Genomic DNA, 21,715 nt, shown 5'->3' on the forward strand with positions numbered 1-21,715 from the left:
ATCTTTCTCCACAGTTATCTCCTGCCTTTCTCTGTAGGATGAGCAGTCTTCAGTCTTGAGAGGTCTTCCTTAACCTACCAGACCATATGTGATCATTTTGCTCTTCAGAGCATTCTTTCTTTTTAATGAGATTCCAAACTGTTTGCTTTTTTGTTTCTGATATATTTTTCTTCAGATCATGGCAAGGCTTTGGGCCTTATGTTGACAGACACCATCACCAAAAGAAAAATGTAAAGCCTAGAATCAAGACTAGACATTGACAACTGTCCTAAGCCTACACCAATGATGTGACATAGTGAAACAAATATACATTTAAAAAAGTAGAGAATCTATACAGTAACCCATACAGTAATTTGTAGGCTTCCAATCCAAACATTTGAGGTTTTGATCCAAATAATAAATAAAGTATTAATTTTATTTGCTTGGCAATATGATAATTGTTCAACATTATCTGTCAGTATCAGAGGCTTTTACCAGAAATCTGATCAAACATGGCTGATGTGATAATTGCTTTGCAAGTGTGTGTGTGCAGATCCTTTCTGAGTTTAAAAGTAATCCATGTATTTGTCTAGTTTTCAAATCCCCCAACCCTGTCCTAGAATCTTCTATAATGCAATTAACATGCCCTAGGCTTCATTAGTACTGCCCTAGGCTTCATTAGTAATGCCCTAGGCTTTATTAGTACTGCTCTAGGCTTGAGTAGTACTGCCCTAGGCTTCATTAGTACTGCCCTAGGCTCCATTAGTACTGCCCTAGGCTTGATTAGTACTGCCCTAGGTTAGTACTAGTTTTAAGGCTCTCCCCATTCTGGTCTGCCAGTGGGGTTGGGCCGGTTTTGTTTGTGTGTCAGTACCGTGTTCGGAGTCCTTGAGGGCCAGCATGCTCTGCGGGCGGGGCTACAATTAAGGTAGTAATAATTCCATGGGTCCCAGTTAGTCTGGAGTAACCCTAGGGTCCCTATCCTGGGTCATGTCCGTAGGCCATATGTTACCGTGTTCGGGGCCCTTGAGGGCCAGCCTGGTCTGGTGGTGGGGCAGAATCTCCATCTTGACGTGTTCACAGGCACTGGCGAGCAGCTGGGTGGCCTCGGCCAGGGTACAGTACTCCATACTGGTCCCATCCACGGACAGGATGTGATCGCCGGCGTGCAGTGCCCCACACCTGCAGAAAGATTACATCCCTTCCTGTTAGAAAAAACCCCCCGCCAGGGCACCTTGACTCCTTGTGCAGGTGACTATGCTTGGCTAGAGGTTTAGAAGCGCTTTCTAACTATGGTGACATTTGGATGGCAGGACTCCGAGCCACATAACCAAAGGCACCCTGTTTACAGAGGATCTCAATCACCTGCCTTCGAACCCCCGACGACTCAGAATTGGATGTTTGAGAAAGTACAGGAGGTATTCCAACTCACTTCCTGTAGAGTGAGCCAGCCGGGAGGCCTGAGAAAAGGCTTCGGGCTAATCCTTTAATAAGAACCTCGGAAGGCCAGATGAGACGATTACTAGCTCTCATGTAAGTCACTGATCGAAGAAAGTAAACCTGTCTCCCCCCAAACTCTCTGTTAGGGGCCCTACTCCACACCCCTCACACCGTAGTTTGAACCTTCCACCGGAAGTGAATCATTTCGGGCCAAACTCTTCAGAATTAACTGGCCCCAAGTGGATGGATCTACATTCTATTAATTAATACTCAGTCCAGACTTCTTCAATCCATAAAGTAGAATCCGCAAGTACCTATGGGAGCGAGAAAGGGGGAGGCTGAGGAATCCTTCCTAAATCTTTTAATAAGGAGCGCTGCTGGAGAACAGGGAGCCCACTGGGCCCTGGTCAAAAAGGAACACACTATGTACTGGGTATGGGTCGGAATTTGGGACAGACTGTTTTCCTCCCACTAAATGTTCCACACCCATGGCTGTCCAAGGCAACCTCACTAGTGTCACTCTTCACTAAGATGAGTTATCGAATTTCTAAGCGCTTATTCATTGAGAAACTATCAAAATAGTTTCTCAAAGACAAACCCAAGCTACAGGCTTCCAGCCGCGCATTCATTTGTTTTCTTTATTCTCTCTCTCTCGCTCTCTCTCCCCCTCTCTCTCTCTTTCTCTCTCTCTCTCTCTCTCTCTCTCGTGCTTCCTTTGAATTGATTCCTGTGAGCAATAGAGGCTCCACAGGAACATCGATGCCTCACAGATAAAGACATTAAATGAAAAGCACCTCTCTCCCTCGCTGGTCCTCTCTGACCCTGTCTCTCCCTCTCTCTTCCTGTCTCTCTCTTGTCCTGTGTCTCTCTCTCTTTTGAGTTCTACAGTTACACCCCCCCCCCCACACACACACACACACTTCTATGTTTGCAGCGTGTCTGTAGGTCCAGGAAGGGTTTAATTACCTGTCAGCCAGTCTCTCTCTCTCCCCCCTCTGCACATCTCATCTCTTGTTCCCCCAACCCTTTCCCCCTGCAAACCTCCTCTTTCTGAACGCCTCCCTCCACCTCCGTCTGCACCCCTCCCTGCACCTCCGTCTGCACCCCTCCCTCCATCTCTCCTCTCCACCCCTTCTCTTCGGCTCTCTCTCCTGCAGTGTGACTGTGGTGTCGTTTGGGGAAGGGTTTTAAAACAGCTCTATATCTTGGTCTCTGTTCCCCCTCGCCATAAACCACTTTGTGTTTGCAGTATCTACCGTGAGGACAGATGCTCCCGGGCCAGCAGCGCATGATTACCTGTCTGCGATGCTGGCGGGCTTGACCTTGTCGATGATGATGACCTGCTTGTTGCAGTACATGGACGTGTTGAGGGCCACGCCCAGACTAGACCCCAGGGACTTCGCCACTTCCACCAGCAGGGGACCAGAGGCGGTGGCTATGGAGTCTGGAGCACAGGAGACGGACAGACGGGACGGGGGGGTGGGGGGGGGGGGCAGTGGTATGGAGCGAGGGATGAAGGAGGGAGGGATGAACGGAGAGAGGGAGGGGTGGATGAGGAAGAGAAGGTTGGAGAGACACGTGTTAGTTAAATAATAAGTGAATGAGATATTCGGCAGCAATGACAGATGTAAGACAGACAGACGGACAGATGTAGACAGGTAGACAGACATTTGTAGACAGACAGATGTAGACAGACAGATGGAAACCGACAGATGTAGACAGACAGATGTAGACAGAGAGACAGACAGACAGATGTAGACAGACAGATATAGACAGACAGATGTAGACAGACAGATGTAGACAGACAGATGTAGAAAGACAGACAGACATTTGTAGACAGACAGATGGAAACCGACAGATGTAGACAGACAGATGTAGACAGAGAGACAGACAGACAGATGTAGACAGACAGATATAGACAGACAGATGTAGACAGACAGATGTAGACAGACAGATGTAGACAGAGAGACAGACAGACAGATGTAGACAGACAGACAAATGTAGACAGACAGACAAATGTAGACAGACAGATGTAGACAGACAGATGTAGACAGACAGACAAATGTCGACAGACAGATGTAGACAGACAGACAGATGTAGACAGGAAGACAGACAGATGTAGACAGACAGATGTAGACAGATAGACAGACAGACAGATGTAGACAGATCCAGACACAGGACGTTCACACATCAAGGAGAAACGGATTTCACCCTGTGGTTGCAATAACCAGAAATCTCACACGCTCATTTACACATCAATGTGATGAAAACTGACCACGAGGACACGAACGGATATAATGAAGACAATCACTCACTCAAACAGCCCCCCCCCACCCCCCACACACCCCCCCCACACACATACATACACACACATACTTACACCCCCCCCCCACACACACACACATACATACATACATACACCCCCCCCCCCACACACACACACACAAACACACACCATCCCACATCACAAACCAAACCTATAGACACACAGCCAGTGTGAATAGTGCATGGTAGATCTGTGGAGCATGTCCCATAAACAGGTAATGGAGAAGGTAGTTCCACCTCAGTGGTCTGTAACAGACGGCACTAAAACCTGATTACACCATATGTCTTAGGAACCCAGCCAAGCCACATTATGTAGCCAGAATGGAAGAACCGTCGACCGGGATCCACAGTGTTCTCGGATGAAACTGGGCAACCGCTAAGCTGCGGAAAATGGCTTCCAGTTCGCTCCTTTGTGCACATAGTTACACAACATTTGGGCAAATGCAACTGACGTGCTGCGAGGTGAGTGGGTTAGGCCTCGGGTGATCCTGTTGTGAGGAGCAACACCTATTACAAGGCATTCGCAGAATCACAGAACCCACAGAAACCACAAAATCATGTCCCTACCCAGGGATAAACCCATACCGAAGCGCCGTCACACTGCGCTTTCAATGTTCTCAAATGGAGGACCCACTGCTTGTGTTAGAAATGTCCACCTCCTCAGCGTTTACAAGCCTTTACTTTACAGAGTCAATGGTGCCTGGGTTTTTACACACTGGTAATGTGACTCATCGACTGTCAGAGACTTCTGGCTGGAAGCTCTGTTGTCATGTTTATAAATGGCATGTAGGCGTCTTACCTGAGGCGGGAGAATTAGGTGATTGATGTAAGGGGAGGGCTGGGGGAGTGAGGAGGGGGGGTGAGGAGGAGAGCTGGGGGAGTAAGGAGGAGGGCTGGGGGAGTGAGGGGGAGGGCTGAGAGAGAGAGGGTGGTGGAGGACAGTTTTGGGAGGGCTGGGGGAGGGACAAGGGATGGGAGAGAGAGAGAGAAAGAGGGAGAAAGAGAGATGCTAGCTTTGACTAATTGAGGAGCATTAGGAGCAGTGGGGAACAGAGAGGGTGAGGGGTAAAGGGAGGGTGAGGGGAGGTCAGGGAATGAGAGGCTATATCAGGTAAATTAAGATGGACAGCTAACGGCAGGGGTGTCAAACTCATTCCACTGAGGGCCCAGTGTCTGATGGGCTTGGGTTTTTTCCTTGAATCAGTGTCCAATCCCAGGCAAGGTGAGTTCCTAACTAAACAGTGGCCCGTAATCAATCAGGTAGAAGACAGACGGGGATACCTGCAGACACTGGGACCTCAGTGGGATGAGTTTGACACCTGTGGCCTCCTCCAGAGACACAGGGAAAGAGGGGAGGCACGGCTGGACCAAGGCATGGCTGATTTTGGTGGAGCAGTATGAAAACGTATTCACTCATTACTCTAAATCACTCTGGAAAAGTGCTAACACTAGATATGTCTAATCCAACCTACATCCTTCAAATCTTACTTATATCCTTCCATTCCAACCTATATCCTTCCATTCCAACCTATATCCTTCCATTCCAACCTATATCTTTCCATTGCAAACTATGTCCTTCCATTCCAACCTATATCTTTCCATTACAACCTATGTCCTTCCATTCCAACCTATATCCTTCCATTCCAACCTATATCTTTCCATTGCAAACTATGTCCTTCCATTCCAACCTATATCTTTCCATTACAACCTATGTCCTTCCATTCCTAGGATCACTTCCATTCCCATCCTCCTACTGTCTTGCCTGCTAAGAGCTCCATGATGAAAAATGGATGGGCTGATGCAATGATGCAGCTGGGAGATTGTTTCCATCATGAATATACGGCACCACCACTCCTCCACCCCTTTATACCTCATCTCCACCGCTCCACCACTCTTTTATACCTCCTCTCCACCACTCTTTTATACCTCCTCTCCACCACTCTTTTATACCTCCTCTCCACCACTCTTTTATACCTCCTCTCCACCACTCTTTTATACCTCCTCTCCACCACTCTTTTATACCTCCACTCCACCACTCCTTTGTAGCTCCCCCTCTCCCCCTTCTATGCCTCCCCCTCTCCCCCTTCTATGCCTCCACCACTCCTCCTGATTAACAGATGAAGCATCCTGCCGGCTGGGGGGGGGGGGGGTAATGATGAGCCAGTGGGGATGTCAATCTCTCCAAACCCATGTCAACATACACACCAGTACCACCCTGCCTCACTATCCCATCGTCCCGCATCGCCTCAGGGTGTGCACGTGCATGCGTGTGTGTGTGTGTGTGCGTGCGTGTGCGCGCGCCTCATGGGTGTATATTGTGATTCATGGCCAAAACCCGTAAAGTCATCTCTAAAGGCATCAGCGTAGTTGCTGCCAAATTCTGGAGCCTAAGACACATGCCTGCTTGTTGCTCTACAGACACGACTAGATCACACCAAACCAGTTCAAAAGGGAACACACAGTTCCCCATGAGAATTGATTTGCTTCACCATGAAACAGTCTTGCGTGAGAGGGTTTGTATTAATAAACACAACAGCTTCAAATAAAGCGGTTGGGTTGTTTTTGTATTTAACAAACTGCCAACTTAAATCGTTATTTTTCTTTATAGCTGAAAATCTCTCAGGTGGAACCAAGCTGAATGATCTGGTTTCCTCAGCCTCTACTGAGCACAGTAAGGAAACAGTACCTACATGCACGTGCACACACACACACGCACACGCACACGCACACGCACACCCACCCACCTCCCATGAGCACAGCATGGAAGAGGGCAATTCGGCAATTGGATGACTATCACTTCAGGGTCAGAGCACATCAAAATCTTGAAGTCACAGCCTCGCCGTGCAGCTGTGTCACTGCAGCCAGGAGTTCAAATCCTGGTTGCGGAACATCAACAGTTCCCCGGGGGTTTCGCCGAGGTCGGTGCAAATTGGAGCTGCACCATCCGAGGTGGATGGGCAGGGCGGTGGACAGGTCTGCCTTGTCTCGCCTTGCTCTGACAACTCCTTGTGTTAGATTGGACGCCCGCGAGCTCAATCACAGTTGTTGGCGGGGGAATGAGTGAACAGGGTGACAAGGAGCAGACTGGCTTGGCATCAGAGGACACACGTCTGGGGCTTCAGCTCTCACAAACCCACTGGGGAATTGCTGCGAGAAAGTGAGGTCACACAAATTGGACCTCATGAAATGCGGAGGAGAGAAAAATGGTGTGACCAGAGAAGAACATTTTAGTTTTTTTTTATGAAAGAGCCACTCATATGAAGTTGGTTTTTTGGGGCGGTTCGAAGACAAGGTCGGCTTATTCCCTTGCATATCCCATGTCTGTCCAAAAACTCTTGAGTTTTCCTGGTTAAGTGTAGGAATTCATTATGACTGGGTAAATTCAGGGCTGAAGTTTGGGGAAAATGTTAGAAGTAACTAGCATGAAATACTTTTTGCTCATACACCATATACACTATAGACCACAATGCCCTGGATAGTCTTACTGGATGGTAACAGTGCTAGCTGTTGCCTCTAATGGCAACAATATTACTGAATATTGCATTGGTTTTAGTGTTATCGTTCTCTTCTCAGGCTACTTCCCTTTGACATTTAGCCATTTGTTAAAAATAGAATTAAGTCCGGGAAGGAACAAAAAACACATCCTTAAACCTGATATTTTCTGCCTTTTTTATATTCCAGTTGTTGTTTTTTATACAGGTAGGGTTCTGTCAAGTGAAAACCTATAAATAAATATCTAAACCCAGCAGGGGGTCAGCAGGTGATTTATTTTCATTGACTGCTTTTTGCATCACAGATCTTTCTCTCTGTGTCTGAAAAAGCCTTTTGTGGCTCCAGGCTTACAACCAGATCTGATTGTTGTGTTCTGGGAAAGCTTCTGAGAGCCTCTGTGGGCTGCCAGCAGGGCATCTATGGTAAACCCATTCCTCTGAATCGAACAGAACCATCCTTCCTGTCTTTAGTAGAATCATCCTGCCTGTCTGTAACACAATCGCTCTACCTGTCTGTTACAGAATAATCCTGCCTATCTGTAACACAATCACTCTACCTGTCTGTTACAGAATAATCCTGCCTGTCTGTAACACAATCGCTCTACCTGTCTGTTACAGAATAATCCTGCCTATCTGTAACACAATCACTCTACCTGTCTGTTACAGAGTAATCCTGCCTATCTGTAACACAATCGCTCTACCTGTCTGTTACAGAATAATCCTGCCTGTCTGTAACACAATCACTCTACCTGTTTGTTAGAGAATAATCCTGCCTGTCAGTAACACAATCACTCTACCTGCCTGTTACAGAATAATCCTGCCTGTCTGTAACACAATCAGTCTACCTGTCTGTTACAGAATAATCCTGCCTATCTGTAACAAAATCTGTCTACCTGCCTGTTACAGAGTAATCCTGCCTGTCAGTAACACAATCAGTCTACCCGTCTGTTACAGAATAATCCTGCCTGTCTGTTGTATAATCATCCTACCAGTTTAAAATAGATTCTTCTGACCGACCTTAAGACTATACCTAAGTCCTTTCATGGAGGGAATGAAAACACCCTCTCACCAGTTTGACAGCAGCGTCCATGGAGTTAGGGCTAGGGCTAAAGAGTTAATTTCCAAATCAGCAAAGAAAAGAGGGTAATTTTCCTCTGCTTTCATAGAAGGAATCTCGGTTGAGCGAGAATCTTGACAGCTTTAAGACTCTCTAAACATTCTGGGCGAGTCTTCTAAGGACATGGGAGACATCGGGGAGGCGTTTGAGTCGGATGAAGGACTGTGTGATGTCTGTGGGCTGTTTCCATGGTGGCTAGATGGTGGGCTAAACTAATTATGGCCTCTGGCAGTGGACTCTCAGTGGACGCATCTCTGGGAATCTCTGCTTCAACATGACAGCTGATGGGGACGGCGTGAATGAAGAGAGACATTGTGCGATCTACGCTCTCTCCAAACCTTCCTCTGGCACGCGCGTACACACACGTTGCTTTCACAAGACCGTATGCACTACTGTGCACAAGTCTTAGGCACCTGAAAGTCGAACTGAAAGTCCATTTTTTTGATAGTATCGAAAAAAATATCAGCATTATATTCATGTAGTTATATATATTTTTTTATAAAAACACTAATTACCCAAATAAATGGCCTTAGTTTGACTTTCAGGTGCCTAAGACTTTTGCACAGTACTGTACACGAAAGAAAATAACAAGGTGTTTTGGTCTCCAACCTTTTCAGGCCCTTTGCAAGGTGCTCATCAATTTCTAGCTTTCAAGTAGGAACACTCATCTCCTCTCCTCTCCCATGCAACTTCCCCCCAGGTCCTTTAGTTTACATCAGAAAAAACAGCGCTGTTTTCTGTCAATAAAATAAGGGTTAATACAGCTCCTGAGGCCGCCCTGGAAGTACAAAGTAATGTTTTCCTGGTTTTAAAACTTTAATTATTCATAGAAAAACAGACATTGAACATTGTTATTCAATCTCAATAATTAAATCACATCGGAATAAAAAAAATGTTGGTCTGGGAAACAAACCAACAACAACGTGCAATTCTCCTTTAACAGCACATATGGTCCTGTAACTGCACAATTTAACAATTTGATCTAGGATGATTCCTACTGCGGCTACTGTTTCATTTAGATAGCAGGCACAAACGACACACTAACGAGATATTTCAGCCAGGTATATCGACTTGGCAGTTTGAGGAGTTAAATGCTTTTCCTGCTGTCTAACAGTGACACAGGTGACAGTTTGCAGTAGAACACGGGAGGTCTGCATGTACCTTTTAGATTATCTGGCTCAGAAATGCATGGCTTCCCACCGGTTGGAGACCACCGCAGCAAAAAGCAAGCATACACACACACACACACACACACACCAACAAAACACACACGCACACACAGAAATGCGGTAAAGACCTACCCATTATGGAGACGTCATACTCGATGAGCAGCGTAGCCTCCTGTCCACACTGCTTGAGGATGGACATGGCTTCAGCGTGGGACGTCCCGTGGAGACGAATACCATCGATACTCAGGAGCCTGTCGCCCGGCTTCACTGTGCCTTCCCTGGAATAGAGGGAGGCGGAGGAGGGAGGCGGAGGAGGAGGGATGGACAAGAGGGAGAGGAGAGGTAGACAGAAGCTGCCAGTCAGGGAGCTGAGAAGTCTCAACCATGACAGGAAAAGAAAATTGCAATAGGTGAACTAACAGCTAATCTCCTAGCGTGGAGTGACATCAATGAATATCCACACTCTCTCTGCTTCTGATCAGGTTTTACAAAAACCTCCAACGACAGCCCGTAGGAGGAAACGCTGTCTTCTTCACTGGCGTGTAAACACCAAAGCTGCATCCTGACAAATGTCTCCTCAAGGTGGCTTGTGGACTTAAAATGGTACAAACTCTCTCATGCCAATGCACATTCCACTTAATGCAAATGATAGGGAGGAGTGCAAGGGTTAACTCCAGAAGGATGGACAGATCCTTTGCCATAGTCCATTCATAGATGGTTTTTAGGTGGTGGGGCACGGGGGGGTGACAGGTAAAGAAAGAGAGAGAGATGGAGTGGTGAGAATAACGCAACAGAGAGGAGAGACAGAGAGATAGGGAGATCGCGGGGAAAAAAATGAATAGGTTAATAAAGATGACAAAGCAGATGAGTGGGTTCTCATCTTGTCACCGGGGGTAATGGTCAAGCCTGTCTCTCTGCCCAGCACTAACCACTTCATTTAAGTTATTACGTCTTAAAGTGGTACCCCAGTCTCCTTTTCACCTCACATAAGAACGTGTTTCCTTTATAAAAGAGCAGCTCTTTAAATGATGGCCAGGGAAGTCATGACGTCAGTTGGTAATTGGTTAGAAAGCCAGGGGACAAGCCGATGACATCACAGCTTACCACTAGAACAATTCATTGAATGCATTACATCTTGATATTTCCTGCTGTGTCAAAAAAAAAATTATAACACTACCTACCCAAAATTAACAACCCAAAAGTGTGTACATTATTGAGTTTGGTTTTTCAACTAGGAAAACATGAGAAACCACTGGAGGATGTATTTAAAGGAAGCTCCTATCATACTATCCAGCTTAGAGGGTGGACATTTTTGTGAGATGCCCGCTTCACATTTACATAACAGCTTCATTTTTCCCAGCCATCCTCTCTTCACACATCCCAATGCCACAGAGAGAGACGAAAGAAAGCTTTTCCGCTCTACAACTGGATTAGTGGGTCTGTGTCACAAATGTCACCATATCCCCTACATAGGACCCCAATGGGTCTATGTTAAAAGTATTGAGCTACAACAAACCCTTATGGGCTGAAAGTAGTGCCCTTCAAAATGCTAAATGGGGCACCATTTAAGACACATTCTGTTTGTCAATGTACGATAGGTAGGTACTGGGTGGAGGGAACAATTAATTTAGTACCTTTGTTTAAAGTACAAGACTGAGTCACTTGGAATGTTCCTTCATGGGGAAAATAAATTACCATAAAGGAGAATTAATATTAATAGAGGTTCAGTTGAAGGAAGTGGGGGTAGGAACAGAGTAAAGTCACGTGCGAAGAATAAGAAGGAAAACGAGGAAGACAGCTCAGAAGACAGAAAGCGATTCCCTACCTAGTGCACAAGTTTCTATGCAGGCACCATATGGTGCAGACAGAGATGGAGCAGGAAATCCAAAAGTCATCATGGACATCATTCAATACTCAGATGAACCATGAGGGCGCACAGCCACGTGGGATTTGTCTACTTAGAAAAAAGAACGAGAGAAGAAAAATGGCAAGACAAATATTTTGGGAAACCTATTTATCGTGTGGTTTTTTTTAGATTGCGGTTGTGAATTTTATTGCAGTCGCAGGGGGCCTCTCACTCAATCTTATGTTCCGAAAAAAAATGCTGAGATGTCGAGAATTCAAACCTACTTATAGCAATTTCCAACTGCTATATTGGAGACAGGTAATGATGTTCAGTCTAAGTGGAACTGAACAACCTGTGCTCTATCGATCAAACACTGCTTTTACCATATGTCCTTTACACGCCGCTCCTTCCTGTGAACTCAAATGAGATCAAGGTACAGATAGGAAACATAAACAAGTCAGACGCCATGAATAATCTATTAACTCTCAGTGATCCATTTCTCATGTTTAGTACACCAAAACAACCTCTCTGGTACTCATGTCTAGTCAATGATGTGCCGAAACAACATGTGATCATTTCCTAATGTCTAGACAATGAGGCACATATGATATGTTACTAATGTCTAGTTTAGAATCAAATACACCGTGTGCTTGAAGAACCCAGCTCAAAACAACTGCATCTAAAAGAGATCTTGTAAAAATCAATAAAAAATGCTGTTTATTTTTTGTTCAAGCTATGTTGAACAGGCCCAAGTTAGGGATGGCACATTTCTTCACCCAAGGTAGGTGTGGTTTCAGGGAAGTACTACTTCATGAGGTTAATAGCAAATTGGCCTTTACACAAGACCAATCTGTGATCTGTCACTCATGTCTAGTCACTGAAACAATACAATTTGTGATCTGTAATTCATTTCTAGTAACTGAAACAATACAATCTGTGATCTGTAATTCATTTCTAGTCACTGAAACAATACAATCTGTGATGTGTCACTCATGTCTAGTCACTGAAACAATGCAATCTGTGATCTGTAATTCATTTCTAGTCACTGAAACAATGCAATCTGTGATCTGTAATTCATTTCTAGTCATTGAAACAATGCAATCTGTGATCTGTAATTCATTTCTAGTCACTGAAACAATGCAATCTGTGATCTGTAATTCATTTCTAGTCATTGAAACAATGCAATCTGTGATCTGTAATTCATTTCTAGTCATTGAAACAATGCAATCTGTGATCTGTAATTCATTTCTAGTCACTGAAACAATGCAATCTGTGATCTGTAATTCATTTCTAGTCAGTTATATATGAGAACTATCTGCACCCTATTACGTATGTCAAGAAGGTAACATACCAGAACCATCTGTGATCTCTAACTCATGTCTAGACGGTAATATACCAGACATATATGTGATCTGTTACTCATGGCTAGGCGGTAATATACCAGACATATATGTGATCTGTTACTCATGTCTAGGCGGTAATATACCAGACATATATGTGATCTGTTACTCATGTCTAGGCGGTAATATACCAGACATATATGTGATCTGTTACTCATGTCTAGGTATTAATATACCTGAACAATCTGTGATCTGTTACTCATGTCTAAGTGTTAACACACCAGAACAATCTGTGGTCTGTTACTCATGTCTAGGTGTTAATATACCAGGAATATCTGATCTGTTACTCATATGTAGTCATAAATATACCAGAACGATCTGTGTTCTGTTACTCATGTCTAGGCATTAATATACCAGAACTATCTTTATTCTTTTACTCATATGCAGTCATAAATATACCAGAACTATCTGTGATCTGTTACTCATGTCTAGGTATTAATATACCAGAACTATCTTTATTCTTTAACTCATATCTAGGCATAAATATACCAGAACTATCTGTGATCTGTTACTCAGGTCTAGGCATAAATATACCAGAACTATCTGTGATCTGTTACTCAGGTCTAGGCATAAATATACCAGAACTATCTGTGATCTGTTACTCATGTCTAAGCATAAATATACCAGAACTATCTGTTATATGTCACTCACGTCTAGGTACCTTTTTGGTTATTAATGTCCAGGCAAAGAACCGTAAATGTACCTGTCTGCAGGGCCTCCTGGCCTGATGGTCGTTATTACAACGGGGCGGGATTTGTTCCTGTCCTCATGGGCTCCTCCTAGACAGCAAACAAACAATGACTATTAAAATAAACAGGTTGGTATAGTAAACAAGAATTCACAAATTACTTGCAAATACAATTAAACTCATTCACCCACAGGTACTATTACAATATCACAAAGCAAAGAGATTACATATAACAGCCTCTCAACAGACAATTAATGTAGCAGTACAACTGCTTTCTCTGCTTGAAGGATTGACTTATTTTTAACAGGAAGTAGAATGTAACAAATAGATTTCCACACAATATTCTCTAGCAGTGCATGAACCAATTACGTATCCAGAAAATAAACATTATGCATGTTTCTCATTAATAAAAAAAAGAATATTCATAAAAATAAATGTCAGTACTGACATTTATATAACAAAAAGAAATAGCCTGTGTCATTGGCTCGCTTAAATGGCGACGGTTCTCTCTCTTTAAAGGGACATATGCTAAGCATGTTCGCTCTCTTTAAAGGGACATATGCTAAGCATGTTACCTCTCTTTAAAGGGACTTCTATGCTAAGCATGTTACCTCTCTTTAAAGGGACTTCTATGCTAAGCATGTTACCTCTCTTTAAAGGGACTTCTATGCTAGGAATGGGAAATGTATTCCATTTCTCTTTAGTGAGAATTTATTCCAAATCTGTACATACAATTAAAATTAGATTATGATCCGTTAGTAATTTATCATCTAAAAAATTACATCATGCACCGACTGCATATATATACACACACACACACACACACACACACACACAACCCCTGTTAGGCAGGCTCGAGGGCAGGCTCGAGGGCAAATTACCTCAATAGAGGTAAAATGAAATTATTCATAATGTAAAGTAGCATGACCTTATGGAACGGGTGGCTTAGTTGCATTATGCATGGGTGACAATACAGATGGTTGAGTAGGCTCACCTCTGGTGACAAATGCAAACATTTTGTAAATGCACACAAAAGCCCTATTTGCACTGGAATAGTACTACAAGAGAATTTTGGTCATATAATTATTAGCCGAGAATAGCCATTATTCCAGTGGAAGATATGGCTGGGTTATGTATTCTCCAAACATCCCTCAGTAATTATTTGTTTTTCCTTTCCAATAAATCGACCATTATGATGGTAGATTGAAGGTTTATTTCATAGGAGCGATCTGGCCATAACAAGCTACACTGATACCGCAAGATTGGTTCCCAAATGTATGCCGGCTGTCGCCGTAATATTTGAACCGAGGAAGTGTGATCGTAATCGGTATGTTATCAATTCGCGCCAGGCTTCCTAAGCCTCCCAGCCAGCCTGATGAGAGCTAAACCGTATACCTGCCTTCTGAAATGCCTTCTGAAGCTACGCATGACAACTTGGAGGAGTTCTTTGTTTATTAGGGCTGTTGGAATACTGCTTTGCTAACAGGAAATGTGTAATTAAACAAATAGTATTTGTTATTTGGAAGGCCACCCATTTTTGGTGGCCCCGGACATAAAAATATAAAATACTTTTCTTTCCTTCTTTTAGGAAAGAAAACTATGCTGGCCTGTACTTCCTATTCAGATTGTCTAAGGACCTCAGAGGTGGCCAAAAACAGTCCCGTCTGGCAATGTGAAAATGATGACATGGCGTATTAGGAGGTGTTGATTTGTCATTGCGCACGCAATTACATTACCTGACCTCCCTGGTAAAATAATCCTGTGCAAAAAGGGCTGAACAGAAACACACAGACACACACACACATAAACACACACACATACGTACCTCTGATGACAAAGCCAAACGTATTGCCTTCTTTGTGTAAAGTCACCTCTACATTTTTGAACATCACCCCAGAGCCTTGAACAGCTGAAGAGAGATTAACACACACACACACACACACACACACAGATTATAATATTCTTTCCTCCACAGCTATAACTTTATACATTAAAAGGTCTGAGCTCTACAGAGGGGAAGCTACATGAAAGGAACAAATCAGAGAAGTGAGCAGTGTTTCATAAGGTGGCTTTGAACTTCCTGTAAAGCTCTGTGAAGTTACTAAGTAAAAGAGGATTGTGACTTTGGTTTAAGATGGAGACGAAAGCTCAGATTTGCTTAAAATCCAAAGGAATTTAAAAAAATCTAAATCTAAATCCAAAGGAAGTAGATTTTGTTGATTCCCAAATGAGTGGTCCTGTCGAGTGTTTTAGCTGTACAGCAGTAAAGGACTGAGAAAAACCCAGCAAACAGGACGTCCAGGGAACCATGACAACATACTACTTCTGGGGACACCCCAACGATTCATTTGTGTTTGAAGGGACACAGACAGAAATAGCAGTGTCCTCAACAATATGATACTGATGGCACAGTGTTTAATGTGGCGCCATTTAGGTCAACATGGTTCTGTCTGCTTCACCGGGAAGAGGAAATAATGATTTAGAACTTACAGACAGGCGGCAGCTCATATTCCACCTCCAGAACCACGCGTTCTCCAACGTTCTTTAGCAGGCTTATTATCTCATCGTGACGGAACTTGGTCAGGTTGATCCCATTCACAGACTTTATGTAGTCCCCCACATTGAGCTGGTCACTCCTGGGGAAGGAGGTGGGAGAGAGGGGGTGGGGGGGAACCGCAACAGTGATGTAAAAATAAAATCATGGATATGAAGAGAGAATGGGAAAAGGATTTGTATTGATAAGGAGACAATAGAAGACAATAGAAGACAATAGAAGACAATAGAAGACAATAGAAGACAATAGAAGACAATAGAAGACAATAGAAAGAAAAAGTGTTGATGACACCGGGCCAACGAGATACAAGAGAGCAGCCAGGGAAAGAGACAGATAGAAAATGAACGATAAGCAGAGGGACAGAGAGAGAAAGAGAGAGAGAAAGATGAAGATGAAGGTAAGATGAACAAAGGGGGATGGGCAGAAAAAGAAAGAGTCAGATGTGGAAGCGCCGGTTTCTTAATTGTTTGGTTCTAGGGAGAGGAACAGTGTTCTCTTTGTTCTCTAAACAGCAGACAGAAGGGATGATGTTATGGCACTCATCACAAATGGCACCCTATTCAATATTTAGTGCACTGCTTTTAACCAGGGACCATTGGGTATCCAGAGGACACTGTGAATGATGGGCCATTCAGAAGCAGCAGTAAGTAGGGAATGTGGACACTCCTGAATAGATGAAAGTGAATGGTCCCCTGCCTTTCGCTGGTCCCTCTGTGGAGTAGGGCTGACAACAGATTTGAGGGGCGCATGTATGTGCACTCTCACTGTGATTTTGGTGTTGGTTATGTGGCTTCAAAGTTTGTAAAAACCCACTGAAGAAGGAAAACATTTCAATAACAAAATGGTGTCTCTGTAGGGGATTTAATGGTGATTCATGTGTGTATGTGTGTGTATGTGTTTGTGTGTACCTGTTAAGAACAAGATTGCAAAAGAAGATATATCTGATATTGTGGGGACTTTTTGTTGGTCCCCATCAGAACAAAGGCATTTTTGGATTAGCGGGAACTTTTCAGTTAAACTATTTGTGTTAGGGTTAAGATTGTGGTTGAGGTAATTCCTAGGTTATGGTTAGGTTAAGGGGTGATGAGAAATAGGATTTTGTATGGGCATACGTTATGGGCTAGTGTTCCTTCAAGGCCATAAAAAAAAAAAATGCGTACGTGTGTATGTGTTTGTGTGTGTGTTTGGTCTGGTTTCTCAAACGGACAGGAAGCACCGTAGGTAGCTGCAAGGCATGCTGGGTTTGTGGAAACCCCCCGTTGCCCCCTGCCCCACTCTCTCCCCAGCCTTTCTCAGTCTGTCTCCTTTTCTTTCTTTCCCTCACTGGCTTTTCTCCTCCTCTCTCTCTTAATTCAAGTAAATTCCAGTTGCTTTACTGGCATGATGCAACAATGTACATATTGTCAACGAGGATTCTGGGAAGTCATTTCATTTACATTATCATGAAAGTAATAACAATAATGAAGAGTGTCAACACTGTAAATCTCTCTCTCTCCTCTCGCTTTCTCACACTCACTCTCTCCAGCCTCTCTCCTCTCTCACTCCTCTCACTTTCCCACACACTACCTCACTCGAATACTCGTTCTCATCTCTTTCACACACATTATTACACATCCACAAATACATCTAACAAACACTGAATATATACACACACATTATTACACATCCACTAATACATCTAAAAAAAACTGAATATATACACAAACATTATTACACATCCACTAATACATCTAAAAAACAAATAAACCCTGAATATATACACACACACTAACACATCTAACAAACTAACAAACCCTGCATATATTGACACACATTATTACACATCCACTAATACATCTAAAAAAAAACGGAATATATGCACACACATAATTACACATGCACTAATACATCTAAAAAACCCTGAATATATACACACATTATTACACATCCACTAATACATCTATCAAACTAACAAACCATGAATATATACACACATTATTACACATTCAGTAATACAACTAACTAACTGACCGTGAATACACACACAGATTACTACACATTCAATAAAACAGCCAGCTAAGTAAGTGTCCCTGAATATATACACACACATACACACACGCTACTACCCACTGAAAACACACAAACACACTTATGACTTAGAAGGTCCCATTTTCTATGCAATCCACATGATGGCCAAAACAAACACTGGCTTATATTATCCAGGAGTGTCAATAGAAAACACAGCAGGAATTCTCTCTACCTCCATCTCCATTTACCTTTGTCTGTCTGTCTGTTCCTCTCACGCTCACGTGTTCTACACACACACACCATGTGTGTTGAATGGTGCTGTGTGTGTGTGTGTGTGTGTGTGTGTGTTACCTAGCAGCGATGCCTCCTTGGCGCAGGTTGGACACCCGTGGTTTCCCATCCTTGTCGACGCCCCCGGAGACGGTTAGACCTAGAGTGGTGCCCTCTTTCTTCATCAACTCCACCACACTGGAGCCTTTGAACTCATCTACAGGGAGGGGGGGAGGAGAGGGAGGAGAGGGAGGAGGGAGGAAGGAAGCGGAGAAACAGGAGATGAGTGAGGCTCGGAGGGAGAACAGGCCCCCACATGACCCAGAACCCAACATCCTCCCATCAGTCCTCTCCTCCTCAGCTGGAAGAAAAAGCATCATTTGTATCCTTATCACTGTGATCAACAGGGATTCACAGCTTGGGGCACTCTGTCTTCTACTATCTTCAGTGTCTCTGCTGTCTCTTGTCCCAGTCTCCTCTGTTTTCCACTATCTTTAGTGTCTCTCCTTTCTCCGGCCCCTGTCTCCTCTGTCTTCTACTATCTTCAGTGTCTCTCCTTTCTCCGGCCCCTGTCTCCTCTGTCTTCCACTATCTTCAGTGTCTCTCCTTTCTCCGGCCCCTGTCTCCTCTGTCTTCCACTATCTTCAGTGTCTCTCCTTTCTCCGGGCCCTATCTCCTCTGTCTTCCACTATCTTCAGTGTCTCTCCTTTCTCCGGCCCCTGTCTCCTCTGTCTTCCCTCCTCTGTCTTTCTTTCTTTCCTTCCCTTTCTCTCTCCATCTCTCACTCTTTCCATTCCTTCTATTCCAGTCCAGTGGAGACAGCCCCTCTGGAGAACACTCCAGTGTATAATTAAAGAATGCTCATGAGGGCTTACTAAGCCCCCCCCCCCCCCCCCAACACCACACTCCCTATCCTCTGCCTCTTTCTCTCTCTCTTTCCATCCTTCCATCCACACATCCTCCTGCATCCTCTCTTTATCTATTCTCTATCGACAAGAAGTCACTCCATACCATTCGGAGTAAGAAACCCACAGGTCATCAGCCCAGACGAAACACATGTTCAACAAGGAAACACAAATTAACAAATGTAACATCTATACCAACACACACACACACACACACACACACACACACATATATATATATATATATATATATTCACATAAACATTGAACAAGTCTTCATCCTGTCCATCATCATCATCTGCAGGTTCAGCAACCAGAAAGAAAAGACAGTAAAATCTCAACAATGTATTTGATGAGACCTTCTCCAGTCTCTTTGCCATTTACCTCTCCCACTCTACCTCTCTCTCCTTCTTTCAGTCAGACCATAAATAGAGCTGGTTAGTAGGACAGAGAGCTAGCTGCTGTTTGCCTCCATGCCCTCAGGCTACAGAGAAGTGAACGAGACACATCTCACTTCGGCTGCAGCAAACAGGGCTGGGTCCCAAATGGCAACTCGGTTTCCTATGAAGTGCACTTGACCTGCGCGCCCAGTGCTCTGGTCAAAAGCAGTGCACTATGAAGGGGATAAGGTTCAGTTGGGAATCCAGCCGGTGACGACACAGTCTTAACGGCAACACAACAGCTGTCAGGCTGGTTGGTTTCTACGACGTCTCCACTACTAAGGAGCTCTGTCAGACCTCTGGGTCGCTCCTGTTTGTGCGTGTCTGCCGGTTTCACAGGCCAACTGTCAGCCACAGGAGATGACTATCGGTCCGCCAGAAGATGGCCTCCAGCTCACTCTCCCACATACACGTTCCACTGACAAACAGGATCCCTGGTTGGAACAGAAAGACAGCTAGCCAGCGAGACACATGAGAGGAACTATTGTGTACTGTAACACCGTACGTGGAACAGTATACACCTTCCATCCGAACACGCAGGTGTAGAAACAAGGCTTGAATTGTTACCAGGTGACAGAGAGAGAGAAAGACAGAGAGAGAGAGGGAGAGAGAGAGAGAGAGAGAGAGAGCCATATGACCTGTGGAAATGAGCCCTAGCTGTGTCTATGCTCTGGGCATGTTGATGATTATGAATCTATTAGCTATCAGATAACAGCTGTCACATTGTGTTCTGGGGCAGTGGAGGGCCACCTTGAGAGATGACGAGAGGCTTCGAGAGGAGTGTTTTATCCAATTCTATATTAACCAGCAGACGACAACACAGATACCTGCCGCACAACGTAAGTTACAGCAGCCCGAACCCCAACCGAGGGCCCAAGGGACCACAGTGAATAAACAAGGAATACAACACTGGGATTACTTCACAGCTGAATCTATCAGGGGGTGGACTGGCCATCTGGCATTTCAGGAATATGCCAGATGGGCTGGGCCTCTCTAACTCTGGCTTTTGGAGCAGAACAGTAATAACCATAGGGCCGGTAACACGGGCAGCCAGGAATAAAATGGGCCAGTGTGTTGGCGCTGCCCCCCCCCCCTCGTTTCCAAGCGTGTTTCCCTCAGGATTCTGCTGAAGACGTCAACATTAGGACCCAACAGGGTCACTGAAAGTCAAGAGGCACTACTGTGAGGAAAACCTCGGACTTCCCAAAAACAATAGCTTTAAACCACATTAAAAACACGTTAAACCCCAGTTAGCTCAGCGATTGCAAAACATTTTCTTCATTGTGAAAACCTGTACAACCGTCAGACAGATCGGGAAGACTCTCCGGGAGGAAGGCGTTGATATGTCAGCCTCAGCAGAAGACCACTGGCAGAACTACAGAGGCTGGATTGCATGGTGCAAACCACTAGCTTCAGAAACAGAAGGGCAAGGTTGGGGACCAAAAAGGGCCTGCAATATTCTAGGAAAAGCTAAACTCAGAATGATTAAAAGGAAAAACAGAGCTCAAGATCTCATACGCTTCACCAAAGTGTTTTTATAAAGAATATGCATCCACACAGTATTATTAAGCCACTTCGGTGGAGCATGTGAGTGCGCAAGCTCTGTTTTTCCTTTCATATTGAACTTTGTTCGGCCCTGCACCTCCAGAAGGATAGGTGTTTGACTTTATCACTGTAGAAAGATGAACCAATGTGATGGCAAGAGGGAAGTTTCAGCAACTTCATCTGTGGAATACGGGCGAAAGCCGGCTAGAAGTGACTCTGGTCTCTGCTGGTGATGGAACAGCTGACGGCAGCAGCCCAGCCTGAGAAATGATAAATACCAAGCGTTACGTTAGGTCACCGGGCCGACTGGACTTGGTTGCTGTCTCTCTTTCCCTCTCATCATCAGTCAAAACCACACAAGCCCTCCCTCCCCCACTTCTGCTGCACCTAACTTGAGGCGCTGCTACCGCGCAGTAGCTGCTCAAACACACCCTCCTACTAACAGATCTATTGCAGGTATTTGTTACATCTTTGAAGATGACTCAGACAGTTAAAGGCGCATTCTGAGATTCCTGGCCTGAACAGGTCCCGGGACATTG

The 21,715-nt window shown here is 44.5% G+C and overlaps 1 protein-coding gene across 17 annotated transcripts in view; it reads right to left on the reverse strand.

Annotated features, from left to right (window-relative positions):
* The window catches only part of grip1 (glutamate receptor interacting protein 1), a 325,906-nt gene that overhangs the window by 54,372 nt on the left and 249,819 nt on the right, over nt 1-21,715 (reverse strand). For all 17 annotated transcript variants that reach the window (XM_029114786.2, XM_029114783.2, XM_029114789.2 and 14 more), the window contains 7 exons: nt 18,368-18,503; nt 15,946-16,091; nt 15,281-15,364; nt 13,471-13,546; nt 9,654-9,799; nt 2,716-2,863; nt 992-1,161 (listed from right to left, as the gene is read on the reverse strand). In XM_029114786.2, coding sequence (XP_028970619.2) covers nt 992-1,161; nt 2,716-2,863; nt 9,654-9,799; nt 13,471-13,546; nt 15,281-15,364; nt 15,946-16,091; nt 18,368-18,503 — 906 coding nt within the window. The remainder of the gene's footprint in view (nt 1-991; nt 1,162-2,715; nt 2,864-9,653; nt 9,800-13,470; nt 13,547-15,280; nt 15,365-15,945; nt 16,092-18,367; nt 18,504-21,715) is intronic.

Source organism: Esox lucius, chromosome 18 (assembly GCF_011004845.1).
Source record: "Esox lucius isolate fEsoLuc1 chromosome 18, fEsoLuc1.pri, whole genome shotgun sequence".
Taxonomy (NCBI): Eukaryota; Metazoa; Chordata; class Actinopteri; order Esociformes; family Esocidae; genus Esox; species Esox lucius.